The sequence below is a fragment of the Oncorhynchus mykiss genome, chromosome 2, assembly GCF_013265735.2.
Source record: "Oncorhynchus mykiss isolate Arlee chromosome 2, USDA_OmykA_1.1, whole genome shotgun sequence".
Taxonomy (NCBI): domain Eukaryota; kingdom Metazoa; phylum Chordata; class Actinopteri; order Salmoniformes; family Salmonidae; genus Oncorhynchus; species Oncorhynchus mykiss.
This window is the reverse complement of record NC_048566.1, coordinates 9,469,828-9,483,642: the sequence shown is the minus strand read 5'-3', so window position 1 is coordinate 9,483,642 and position 13,815 is coordinate 9,469,828. Positions and strand designations below refer to the sequence as shown.

The 13,815-nt window shown below is 44.6% G+C and overlaps 1 protein-coding gene across 5 annotated transcripts in view; it reads right to left on the bottom strand.

Moving 5' to 3' along the window:
• Window positions 1-1,142: 1,142 nt before the first annotated feature.
• The window catches only part of LOC110519250 (maestro heat-like repeat-containing protein family member 1), a 37,311-nt gene continuing 24,638 nt past the window's right edge, over window positions 1,143-13,815 (bottom strand). For all 5 annotated transcript variants that reach the window (XM_036937367.1, XM_036937372.1, XM_036937369.1 and 2 more), the window contains 14 exons: window positions 13,401-13,513; window positions 13,059-13,211; window positions 12,757-12,911; window positions 12,210-12,375; window positions 11,886-12,082; window positions 11,377-11,514; window positions 11,124-11,238; window positions 9,266-9,412; window positions 8,538-8,726; window positions 6,118-6,267; window positions 5,621-5,755; window positions 5,245-5,347; window positions 4,742-4,807; window positions 1,143-3,964 (listed from right to left, as the gene is read on the bottom strand). In XM_036937367.1, coding sequence (XP_036793262.1) covers window positions 3,888-3,964; window positions 4,742-4,807; window positions 5,245-5,347; window positions 5,621-5,755; window positions 6,118-6,267; window positions 8,538-8,726; window positions 9,266-9,412; window positions 11,124-11,238; window positions 11,377-11,514; window positions 11,886-12,082; window positions 12,210-12,375; window positions 12,757-12,911; window positions 13,059-13,211; window positions 13,401-13,513 — 1,904 coding nt within the window. In that variant the 3' untranslated portion in view covers window positions 1,143-3,887. The remainder of the gene's footprint in view (window positions 3,965-4,741; window positions 4,808-5,244; window positions 5,348-5,620; window positions 5,756-6,117; window positions 6,268-8,537; window positions 8,727-9,265; window positions 9,413-11,123; window positions 11,239-11,376; window positions 11,515-11,885; window positions 12,083-12,209; window positions 12,376-12,756; window positions 12,912-13,058; window positions 13,212-13,400; window positions 13,514-13,815) is intronic.

Here is a 13,815-nt window from a genome sequence, read left to right as displayed (position 1 = left end):
TTGTCTTCTCTAGGACAATGAAGAACCAATATCACCATCCCTTGTCTTCTCTAGGACAATGAAGAACCAATATCACCATCTCCTGTCCTGCCCACTGATCTAGCTGGCGTTCCAATCCATAGCCTCCTCAACTGCAGCTACAGTATATGATTGCATTACCTTCAAAGTCATTATTTAAAGATGGTCAATTAAGATTTGAAATGACCTGCATGACAATGTGGAGCTGCCATTTATGGTAAACCAATTGTTATCTGAAATGAACTGAGTTGACCTGAGAAGAACACCGGTGCCATTCAATGTGATGATGACACTGATCATTTTAAATCACCATTACGGATCTTGAGATTGGATTGCTTATTTAGACAATATGGGGTTCTCATGCAGAGCGGTCACTGGAAGCAGTTTTAAGAGGACATCCAGTCATTCACATGGGCGAGTGGTTATCAAGGTTCAGCCCATTACATTCAACAAGCCGTCATTTGGTCATGAAGTTAAATTGAGTCAGATTCAATACGCCGGTATGTATTCTATTCCATTAGGCGTTGATTATCTCAGACTGCCTGAGACCCCAATCTGCTGACTGCAGTTGAATACCGTGTCCAGATAGAACGTGCAGTGAATGTAACATCAATTACATGGCCTAGAGTTAAATTAACTTCATCACCAATGGTTTGATTCACCTTGAACACTACGGATCCAAATACTGCTGGGTGAGACTCACTTTCTTTTTCTTCTCATAGTCTTCAAACTACCCAAACAATACTCTCCTCTCTTACTTTTGAGGAGTTGTGAAGAGACCCAGTGGACAGTACTTTGAAGTGAGATATATTAAAAACCATTAGTCATTTAGAAAAACACAATTAAATCTTATTCCCCAATTCACTTCCATCAGGCAGATGCCTTTCCAGATGAATGCTGTGAGTGTGAGGAGAGCAGGGGACTCCCACAGGTTATCAAATAAGCTTTCACATAAGGTACAGTAAGCTTTATATCCTCAATAGTATAGAAGTACCTTTCCTTTATATATATATATTCATCTTTCTCCATACTTTCCTTATAAAACAGCTTTAATAACCATGTGATGTATTATGTCTTAGTGCTTTCCTTTGACCAATTGTGACATAAAAGGCTCAGGACACCAGTTATTTTTATAGGGATCGTCACTTTATTTTGTAAATAAAATATGATTTCCTTCAACGTCATAGGCCTGTTTCCGTTTCAAATGGACACAGTGTGCATACATGATACTTTTCCCATGTCCATTATTGAAAGATGTCACATTAAAATATTACATTAACAAAGAATGGTCCAAGAGAACAGCCATCATCCCCAGTAACCCTTCAACACCCCAGACACCGACAGACACACAGGTCCAATCCAGCTGTACTTTAGGACCAGGACTTTTACCCAATGTAGGCAATACATTAAATAGTGCCTATACTGCACTTTACCACAGTAAAACATCTCTATCCATCAGTAACACAACAAATACATGTGGATGTGTCATTCACTGTGTACAATGACAGACTGATTAAGTAGTGCAACGTAAAACCTCGACAGGAATGTCATCTCTTAAGACCTCATAACCTGTTATAATCAGTACCCTAATCTAATCACATGAAACGGACAGGAGTGGAAAAGTGAAGTGCATCTTTTAAGAGAAAGATTGAGAGAAGACTAGGAGCAATGTGAAAAGAAAGGTGAAGTGCATCTTTTAAGAGAAAGATTGAGAGAAGACTAGGACCAATGTGAAAAGAAAGGTGAAGTGCATCTTTTAAGAGAAAGATTGAGAGAAGACTAGGACCAATGTGAAAAGAAAGGTGAAGTGCATATTTTAAGAGAAAGAGTGAGAGAAGACTAGGACCAATGTGAAAAGAAAGGTGAAGTGCATCTTTTAAGAGAAAGATTGAGAGAAGACTAGGACCAATGTGAAAAGAAAGGTGAAGTGCATCTTTTAAGAGAAAGAGTGAGAGAAGACTAGGACCGATGTGAAAAGAAAAGTGAAGTGCATCTTTTAAGAGAGAGAGTGTGAAGACTAGGACCGATGTGAAAAGAAAGAGAAGGTTATTGCGTCCATCTTAATGCAGCTACCCAGTAAAACTATTATTTGTAGATATGGGTTCAAATACTATTTGAAATCATTTCAAGTACATTAGGTGTTCTTAATTCTGATTGCCTGCTGGCACAATGGATCCAATAGAAAAGCGCTGGCTAAACTGCAAACCCTGCCCCTCTGGCAGGTTAAAGTAAACCACACTACTTTTGAAATAAATCAAATAGTATTTAAATCCAGGTCTGATTATTTGGCACGGTGGCAACTCCACGGGAGTGCCTGGTTGCGTACATGTTGTACCTGGGGTAAAGAAGAACAGATAAAGACTAGGGGTCACATTCATTAGGCACCAAACGGAAGAAAACTGACTGAAAACAGGGAGGGACTATCTGGACTAACTTCCCATATTCATTTTCCGTTGCGTGGTCCTAATGAAAGTGACCCAGGCGTTTTCCCTAACCTGACAAGTAGAAACTCTGGGCCCTCAATGTATAACTAGGGCCTGTTTTCACCCCTGGTGAGGTCTCGTGGTCAGGAGAAAACTCCTGTTCCTACAAGACCTTTTCTGAACTAGCTACAATAGTGTTTCAGGATGCAGTTCTGTTGTTAAACAATGCTAGCACGAGAATAAATGGAGCCTCTGAAATCCCTTCTGCCTCAGAAGTAAGTGTAAGAACAGGTACATGGGATGGTTTTGGGCTGTCCTCGCTGACAGACAGCCTCCTTGGACGTGGATGATAACTGCTCATCCCTGAGTGGAGGGCTGTGGACGGTCATGGAGCTTTGTAGGACGGCAATTTGGTCAGCCAAATGACTGCGGTCACCGTAACAACCGTTCAAATAGAAAAGGAAATACAAATGAATAAATGTAGACGCACATTTCTCCTCCGTTCCTGACTGCATGTGCTGCCATAGAAACAGAATGAATAGAACGGGAGTCCCCGTTCAACTCAACGTTGGCTTAATGGGTGGACTAGCAGCCATTGCGAGTCTACCCATAGGACCAAAGCAGGAAGTAAAATATGTGCTGTGATTTGGTGATTCAACTCAATAGACATTACAAAAAGTGCAGTACATTCCATTGCATGAGCCACACCAGTTAACATCATTTGAATGAACATTCTACATAACAACAAAGATAAATCATGTTAAGAGTCCATGTTGCAGAAGAAAGGGACTTAACTGCACACATTCATTTTTTACGGTAATGGAGGTTATTCTTTACGGTCTTCATCCATAACCGTGGGTTACAGGGTAATAGTGCCAGCCCTACGTGTGTTTCAGGGGTTGGTCCACTACACTAGTGTGAATGGAGTGGAGGCTGGAGATCAACCCCTAGCCCCTCCCCACAAGCCCCTTTTCCTGACCTGAAAGGGACAGACCGCTATAACCAATATGGTGGAGATTCCATCCAGCAGGCAAATCCCATCAGGAGGCCAAGGAAGTAACTACCATATTGCCTACTCCGTTCTATTCCCTTCAGGTCTACAGGAGTGCCTAGGGAAGAGGGGATAGGGCTCCATTTGGAATTCAGCTAAACACTAAGCTCAGCGGAGGTCAAGCCCATTGGCCAATTGACCTAACCCTAACACACTCAACATTCTAGAAGACAAATTCAAAAAGTGTCAGATTTCATAATACTGCTCCAAAGTGCTATGCATGTTTTTCTATACATGGAGGTACAGTCTTTGGTCACTAATACATACGTTCATGGACTAATTCAAGTTGCACTGTCAACATGTGAAGTACCAGATCATCTTTGTAGAAAACAGTAACATGAACAACTCTAAAACAGCTAATGAAGTAATGATTGGCAGGCAGGATGTGTGTCTGTTCAATGGAAGTGGCCCATAGCTTCAGCTGCCTTGACTCTCACCACTGGGTCTGGGTCCTGGAGCAGCATGACCAGACCTGGGAGACACCACACACAGAACACAGTATGAGGTCATTGTCTTCCCCCAGGTGACATCACTCCTATGCAACACTGATCAGACAGAAGACAATGAGTATGAGGTAGGTTTCCCTGATCCCTGGTCAGACAGAAGACAATGAGTATGAGGAGCTTTCCCTGGTCAGACAAAAGACAATGAGTATGAGGAGGTTTCCCTGGTCAGACAAAAGACAATGAGTATGAGGAGGTTTCCCTGGTCAGACAAAAGACAATGAGTATGAGGTAGGTTTCCCTGATCAGACAGAAGACAATGAGTATGAGGAGGTTTCCCTGATCCCTGGTCAGACAGAAGACAATGAGGAGGTTTCCCTGGTCAGACAGAAGACAATGAGTATGAGGAGGTTTCCCTGGTCAGACAAAAGACAATGAGTATGAGGTAGGTTTCCCTGATCAGACAGAAGACAATGAGTATGAGGAGGTTTCCCTGATCAGAGAGAAGACAATGAGTATGAGGTAGGTTTCCCTGGTCAGACAGAAGACAATGAGTATGAAGAGGTTTCCCTGGTCAGACAGAAGACAATGAGTATGAGGAGGTTTCCCTGGTCAGACAGAAGACAATGAGTATGAGGAGGTTTCCCTGATCCCTTGGATCTGAGCAGGAATAACTCCTGGCCCGACATACCCAAGCACCGTTAGTGACAGTAATATCACATGGAAGGAGTACTCATCACACAGACTACTACAACCGGTCCAACAGGCCCAACTCACTGGGAAGCAGAACTAGAGAAACAGCCTACCTTTGGTCACACTCCCCATGTTGATGTGAGAAAATAATTCCTCAGGAAGATTACCCAGAAGGAAACCTACAAAGAAATAAAGGCCTTTAACATTTCATTAGATAAATATTTAAGTGAAAATCTCTACCATGGTAATTGAGAGAGAATATTTGTTTTGTGCAAACAGCTTCACTGATATTCTCTTCTTGAAAATTACAACTAATTATGACATTGATCCAATATTAATAACAGAACACTGTCTGAAAAATGACTAATACTTTTCTAACTCATGAATGACTACAAAGGGATAGCTACAGGAGCTAAGACACAGAGCAGAGCCATGTTGAGCAGGGTTGAGGTCAATTCACAAGGTAAACTAAATTCCAATATTCCTTATTGAAAAGCATTGAAGAGAATTGGGATTTCAGTGTACTTCCTGAATTGAAATGGAATAGAACCCAACCCTGGTGTTGAGGTGAAGTTGAGGAAACAGAGACATCCCACTAACCAGTTTCCCTACCTACCGATAAACATAGCAGCGCCGGCCCGAACCTCGGCCCAGTTGCTTTTGAAGAACTGGATGACAGTGATGTGGTAGAAGTTGAGCATGCCAGGGAAGTCTTGAATCTGGGGACAAATCAAAGAACAGTTCTATCATATAAAGAGAAAAATAACTAACCTTTTGTAATAGAACATTATTCAAGGTGGGTTTCCAAGGCAACTGCTCTAGTGATTGCATAGCGTGCAACGCATTTAAAAAGCTGTTTACTACAGTAGGTAAATAATTTCCGCCTCCTGACGCCAGATCTCCGCTACTGGTTTTGATGGCCGACGGTGAGGTCTGTACCAGTTTGTGGATGGTGAGTAGAGTATTACAGTATTAGACAGTGATCAACTCACAATATATTTGGTGAGGTCGTTGATGAACTCTCCGTAGTGCAGACTCTTGTCCTCGTGGAGATGGTTCTGGAACATAGTGGTGATGAGCTCTGAGCCCACCACTGGAGCACACACTCGCATGGCATACTTACACGCCTGCACAGACAGACAGGAAACAGTCTTTTAGCCTACCATCTGAGTCTCTGCACAAAGGCTGCTTCAGTTCAATCCACATGACGTAATAACATCATTTACTTATCTATGATATAAGCCAGACTATATCAGATGAATCCATGATATAAGCCAGACGATATCAGATGAATCCTATGATATAAACCAGACTATACCAGATGAATCCTATGATATAAATCAGACTATATCAGATTAATTCTAGGTATGTAAAGCACAGGACTGCAAAGAAAACTAGACAACAGGTATAGTGTACCAAACATCAAACCAGTTTGTAGAACCATAGTTCCCCAAGTCCACTGCCTGAGTGTTGATGTGAGGTTACCCACCTTGACCACCTGCAGGTTGGGGTCACTGAGGTGCAGCAGCAGGCTGACCAGTACGTTGTGGATTTGGTCTTTGAACACAGGCTCTCCTGAACCAAACTTAGACAGGTTCCCCAGGAGCATGATGGAGGCACAGCGGATCTCATCATTCTCCTGTTGGGTCAACAGTACAGGAGCGCAGTTAGAGGATCCACACTAAACCCATCATAACGTTAACACACAGCAGTAGACCTAGATAACCTTCAGAGGATCCACACTAAACCCATCATAACATTAACACACAGCAGTAGACCTAGATAACAGAGAACCTTCAGAGGATCCAACCTAAACCCATCATTTAAAAACACTGTAATTTAGTAGATCAAACCCTTCTTATCCAGAGCGACTCAGTCTAACATCCATTTATTGAAACAAGGTTGTCCTTTTCTTGATCCTGTCAACTTCTACATGATAGAAATCTGGCCCTGAGAAACTAGGAACTCAAAACACCAAATATCAAACATATATCTTGCCTTCTCTCTGAGAAGTGAAACGTAATAAGCCTAACAAATGTGTTTCAGACGTTGTAGCCACATCACAAGCATCCTCCTCAGAGGCCACTAGTCTCTAATACCCTGACAACACCGCTCGCTGCAAAATAAATGTAGGAATCCATGTTATTCAATTATTGCACCCACACTGCTCGTCTGCGTTGCCAAGGGCTAAAATAGAAGTCATTCCTATTTCTGACACAGATCGCGCTGCAAGTCCTGCCTCTCCCATCTCCTCATTGGTTTATAGAAGTAGGTACGCACGTGCCATCTCCTCACTGGTTATACCCACGTGGGTGATTGAAAGACTAACTGTTGCCGGTTGTCGTGGTAATACTATGAAACTTTAGATACCAATCATCATACAAGTTAAACAATGATTAGCCTGGAAGGAGGAGAGATGACTAGAAACAATTCGGTTGACCATTTTTATGTGTGGAGTAGAGGACCTTGTGCATTTCAGGTAAAATAACAAACTAATGTTTATATCCCAGAACAAATTAACTAGCAACAGCAAGCTAGATAAATAGGACAAATTAGCTAGCAAGTGCAAGCTAAATTGCCATGAATGTTTAATGCTTTTCGACCTGTCCCCAAATGAATGTAATTGGTTAAGAGTTTGTTTTGATATTTTAACCTGTGTGTCGTGATGGCGTTTGGTGTAGAGTGACAAAATAAATGTGTGCACGATGGAGCACGCTAGCAGCCAGTTTGGGTTCCGTGTCAGGGATTGGTGTAATTTCACCTTAATCTATATCTATCAGGTAGGGGAGTTACCAAGAGAGAAAAGCATATTTTAAGGTGCCAGACGCTAGACTTATGTCAGGAATAGTTCAAATAAGCTTAAAGACCCAACCACATATACCTCAATGACACTTGTGACATCAGGTTAAACTGTATGTCTTATGTTATTAACTACAAAAGGCCCCTGAGATAAGAAACCTATTTTGCAACCTTGCAAAGTTTCAGTAATTGTATTATTTTTTATTTATTTAACCTTTAACTAGGCAAGTCAGTGAAGAACAAATTCTTATTGACAATGATGGCCTAAGAACAGTCGGTTAACTGCCTTGTTCAGGGGCAGAATGACAGATTTTTACCTTTTCAGTGCGGGGATTCGATCTAGCAACCTTTCAGTTACAAGTCCAACGCTCTACCCACTTTATTTTGTCCCCCTACACCAAACGCAATCACGACACGCAGGTTAAAATATCAAAACACACACTGAACCTGCCGCCCCAAAGTAATAAAGTCAATAGAAGTAAGCTACTGGACATGGAATCAATGTACAGGGACCAGGATTCACCTCTATTTATTTTGATTGAACCCAAACAACCAGTTAAGTTGACTGAAAAACACATTCCCATTTACAGCAATGACCTGGGGAATAGTTATATGGGAGAGGAGGGGGGGATGAATGAGCCAATAGTAAGCTTGGGATGATTAGGTGACGGTATGAGGGCCAGATTGGGAATTTAGCCAGGACACCAGAGTTAACACCCCTACTCTAACAATAAGTGCCATGGGATCTTTAGTGACCACAGAGAGTCAGGACACCTGTAACGTCCCATCCGAAAGACGGCACCCTACACAGGGCAATGTCCCCAATCACTGCCCTGGGGCATTGGGATTTTTTTTTTTAGACCAGATGAAAGGGTGCCTCTTACTGGCCCTCCAACAACACTTCCAGCAGCATCTGATCTCCTATCTAGGGACCGACCAGGACCAACCCTGCTTAGCTTCAGAGGCAATCTAGCAGTGGGCTGCAGCAGGGTGGTAATGCTACCATGACAACAGTGGGCTGCAGCAGGGTGGTAACTCTAGCATGACAACAGTGGGCTACAGCAGGGTGGTAACCATGACAACATAGAAGTGTGTATCTGCTCAACTCACACTCTCCAGGAAGGGTTTAATCTTCATGAAGATGTAGACGACCAGCAGCTGGACGTTCTTCTTGTCCAGGTAGAGGAGCACCTTGGACAGGCCCGACATGGCCTCCAGAGTGATGCGTTTCCCAGGGTCGTCCTTCTCCTCCATCCCAGAGCTCATAGCAGCCAGCAGCTCCTTGGCATACTTATTTACCTATAAAATAGATTAAGTATAGGTTGTGATTACCTAGAGATCCATATTTGTCTGAAACATTGTTCCCCTCTGCTGCTGTCTTGGTTTGACGAGAGGGATATACTACAAAGTAGGATTAGCCAGATAACTTGCCTAAATATTCTGAAATCACTTATTTTATATAAGCTTAAAATTTGCATTTGATTCAACCAAAAACACAGTTCAGATGTCTTAATGAACCAGAAAAATCTATATATATTTTGGGTTGTTTATAAAATATATCTGGCTAACTCATTGCTCCTGCTCTGTAGTATATCCTAACCCGATCCCTCTGATATCTCTTGAAACTTCTGTTAATACATTTTGTCTGCGTAATGTTGCCACATTGAGGTAAGATTAATCAGTCATACCTTCTCAGGTGATCCTATGGCGATGTTCCCCAGCCCCCTGACAACCAGCACCTCCCATCCCCCCTCCATATGTACCTTCTCAGGTGATCTCACAGCGATGTTCCCCAGCCCCCTGACAACCAGCACCTCCCCTCCCCCCTCCATATGTACCTTCTCAGGTGATCCCACAGCGATGTTCCCCAGCCCCCTGACGGCCAGCATGCGGACAGTACAGCTGGGGTCAGAGATACGCTCCATCATGTTGTTCATCAGGACATCCATCATCATCAGCTCTGTCACCACGTGGTGGTTCAGCAACTAGCGTTACCCAGAGACAGAACAGTGGTTCAGCAACTAGCGTTACCCACAGAGACAGAACACAGTGGTTCAGCAACTAGCATTACCCACAGAGACAGAACACAGTGGTTCAGCAACTAGCGTTACCCACAGAGACAGAACACAGTGGTTCAGCAACTAGCGTTACCCACAGAGACAGAACACAGTGGTTCAGCAACTAGCGTTACCCACAGAGACAGAACACAGTGGTTCAGCAACTAGCGTTAGCCACAGAGACAGAACACAGTGGTTCAGCAACTAGCGTTAGCCACAGAGACAGAACACAGTGGTTCAGCAACTAGCGTTACCCACAGAGACAGAACACAGTGGTTCAGCAACTAGCGTTAGCCACAGAGACAGAACACAGTGGTTCAGCAACTAGCGTTACCCACAGAAACAGAACACAGTGGTTCAGCAACTAGCGTTAGCCACAGAGACAGAACACAGTGTGAAGCCGGTACATTGAGATATACATGAAGGAGACCTACAAAAGCACAACAAATGCAATGTAAACTACTTTGACTCCTGGTGACAACGGCAATTAAAATGCAATTCCTTCTAAGTATTATAATACTGTAAAGCCACTATGTCCAGTTTGACATCCTAACTCTGTCACACCTCTACAACCCCTTAGAGTGGATGTGGGCAGCCCCCCCTCCAACACCAAGTTTACCCCCCCCCCCCCCCCCCCACAAGCATCACGGGAATCGTCTGAAGTCGGTACATCCGATCTGCTAACTTCTGTCTGTAGTGTTTGAACAGTTTGGGCTACACACTAATATGACCCTCACAACCACGTACATGTCAGTTGTTTTGCTCCAGGACGCCCACAACCCTCATAAGACTAGTCTGAAGGTAGCCGTGCACCACTTTTAAAAAAAATACATGGAACTTCATGGAGATAGTTTAATGCTTAAACTAAGGGGTTAAATATATCAACAAAATGTTAGCTTAGTAAGCCGAGTTGCAGTTCTTGACACAAATCAGTGTGCCTGGAACCTACTGTACTACCACACCCTGTTCAAAGACACTTCTGTATTGTCTTGCCCATTCAGCATCTGAATGGCACACATACACAATCCATCTCAATTGTCTCAAGGCTTAAAGATCCTTCTTTAACCCGTCTCCTCCCCCAGACCTTTCTGTCCAACATGAACTGCACTAGCTAGCTAACTTAGCTCATCGCTAGCTTGGTTTGCTAGCTAGTTACAGTAGCTTGGCAAAACGGCAACATTTTCACTAACTATCTAAATTGTACAGCCAGCATTGTCTATAACAATTATGTTACAATTAATTACCAAACGTTTGGCAATTTTTTTTTTTAATGATACCATGATGTATTACAGGGTTGGATGTTGCATGCAATTTCTATTGCATTTGAATTGCTTTGTGTATCAGCAAAGCTGATGTCACTTGCATCTGCAACAGAAATTGCATCCAAATTGCTTGGTGTGACACAGGATTTATATGTTTGCAGATGTGAAGGGTCTGGATAGGTATAATCAGTGTGGTGGTGGACATTCTGCCATATTCCCTCCTTAAAGACCTACAACAGTGGGCCCTGGGCTTGGCTCACCTCACAGACCTACAACAGTGGGCCCTGGGCTTGGCTCACCTCACAGACCTACAACAGTGGGCCCTGGGCTTGGCTCACCTCACAGACCTACAACAGTGGGCCCTGGGCTTGGCTCACCTCAGAGAAGAAGGCTGTGATAGTGACCCTCTGACACTCGTAGATGTTGTTGAGACAGGGGCACAGACACTCCACTATGGCCGGGAGACGAGGGCCTGCGTGTTTGGCCATGGCCCTGAAAACAACAACACACCTCTCACACTAACTGGTACAGCATATAAGGTAGCTATACTGTACATATCATGAAGAAAGAGTTAGGGCTGAGGTTAGGGTTGAACCAGGATGTGGACATGAAGCCAGGGTCAGGGTGTACCTGGCGAGGAGGGTGACCCCGGTGATGTGCTGCTGGGGGTCCTTCATCTTGTCCCAGGCCCCCTCCTGGTCCAGGGGTTTAACTACATGGTCCAGCTGGGCCCGGGCCAGGAGGATCCGCAGCGCCTCCACCGCTACCCTGCAGACCCAGGAACACACACAGACAAAGGAGTTAAACCTTGAATAAAAATAACTACATTTTTCCTGAAGGAACTTCATTTTCACAACTTCACATTGTATGGTAACTATGATCAGTGAAACAGATACTGTCATTACCTGTACTGATAACTTCATATCGTATGTCACCAGTACTAAGTGTATATTTACATGTTTGGATGATTTCCGGTATGACATTTTCTGGGAGGTACATGTGGACCCCTGTAGGACCTAACCTCTAGTTATTTTCTAACAGTGGCTCTCCAGATGATCTAATGGAGTGTCCCTGCACTCCAGCCCGTGTGTCTTATGATACAGTATGTGCTAGCTAGCGTATGTCGTCTCCTAACCCACCCGCACACGTCGAAGCCGGCGGACAGTTTGGTGGGGCTCTTCCTGTTTGTTCCGGAGCTGTTGATGTCTTTGGGTAGTGTGACCCCCACGCTGGAGCCCAGGCGGACCAGCAGGGAGCTGAAGAGCTGGGGGAACAGGGACACCACCGCCTCCTGGCTCTGCCCATTCAGCATCATCTCCTTCAGGGCACAGGTCATCTGACACAATAGAATAGCATAGAAAATGATTGCTCAGACTTGTACATTTGACACAAATAAACCTAGCAACACACCATTACCCAGACATCTACAGTCTCATCATAGCACTCTACAACCTGCTACTCACAGCTAGAGGGTGACTGGTGGCCACCTTGGTGAGGCCTCCTCTCATCATGGACTCCTTCTTGTCCACGTAGGGCACCATGATGTTGAGCTTCTCCATCAGCATCTCCATGATCTGAGAGGCCAGTTTACTGTCTGCCCCCAGGGCAATCCACATCTCACAGCTCCAACTGGGGATCACACAGGGAGAAGTGACCATGAGGGGTAGGGCTCGCTTTGAATGGGAGGCAGTGAAAACATTTCCTCTGCTTCTACACACAGGGTTGCAAAATGTCTAACTTTCCCCAAATCCATCAGTTCTCCAGAAATACTGGTTGGAAGATACATGGAGTCTCACTCGTGTGTGTGTGTGTGTGTGTGTGTGTGTGTGTGTGTGTGTGTGTGTGTGTGTGTGTGTGTGTGAGAGAATTAACATGTCAAATGGAGAAACAAAGACAGAGGAATCTTCCTTGTTGAACAGAGGGGAGATAGAAGAGGAAGAGAGAGATGGTTCTCACCTGTCGAAGGGCAGGGGGTAGGAGATGGAGGAGAGGAAGAGAGATGGTTCTCACCTGTCGAAGGGCAGGGGGTAGGAGATGAGTGTGTTGATGACAGTCTGGAGGTGCTGTGTAGCCAGGATGAGGATGGACTGGGCCACAGACACCTTCACCTGCTCCTCACTGATCATCTGCAGACGGATGTGAAGCACCTCCAGCATCTCTGATACCTGACACACACAGATCATTTAGAGGGGGTGAATGTGAGTGAGAGAGCCAGTGAGTGAGAGAGCCAGTGAGTGAGAGAGCCAGTGAGTGAGAGAGCCAGTGAGTGAGAGAGCCAGTGAGTGTGAGAGCCAGTGAGTGTGAGAGCCAACCAGGTCTTGTAGTCCAGCTCCTCTGTTCTTCAGCAGGGTGTTGAGTAGAACACTGGAGGCTCTGGAGCAGTTAGACTGGGAGTCCACCAGCCCCTCAATCAACATGAAGATCAGAGTGTTGAGCTGCTGCTGGGGCAGACGCTTACTGATGATCTACACAGATGAGGGGAAAAGACAGACAAAATAAAGACACACATTATGAAAGCAGAGTTGCAAAATTCCAGTAACTTTCCCGAAATTCTCCGGTTTTCCAGAAAGAGTTGACCAGCATTTTGAAACCCAAGGTGAAACATAATGTGTAAATATGTTTGACTATGTAATGCTGTGTTCTCCTATCCTCACCTTGGCCAGCTCGGAGCAGGTCTTGTAGAGGACAGAGTGGTCTGGGTTGTCCATGCTCTCCCTCAGTGTGATCAGTCTCTCCACAGAGTCGTCTTTATAGTCCAGAGAGAAGCCTAGCGCCAGGGCAGGGAGACAATGAGACCAGCTGCAGCTGAGCTCCACACCCTGCAATCTCCCTCCCAGCGGAATGGCACACAAACAGAGGTGTGCTTCCCAAATGGCAGCCCATTCGCTATATAGTGAACCAGAGCCTTATGGACCCTATATAGGGAATAGGGTGCCCTTTGGAATGGAACCAGAGTTTCCCGTATTAAAGGGGCCCACAAATGGGCTGTATTGGTCGCTGGGGGAGTTAAGCTGGTCGCTGGGGGAGTTAAGCTGGTCGCTGGGGGAGTTAAGCTGGTCGCCAGAGAAT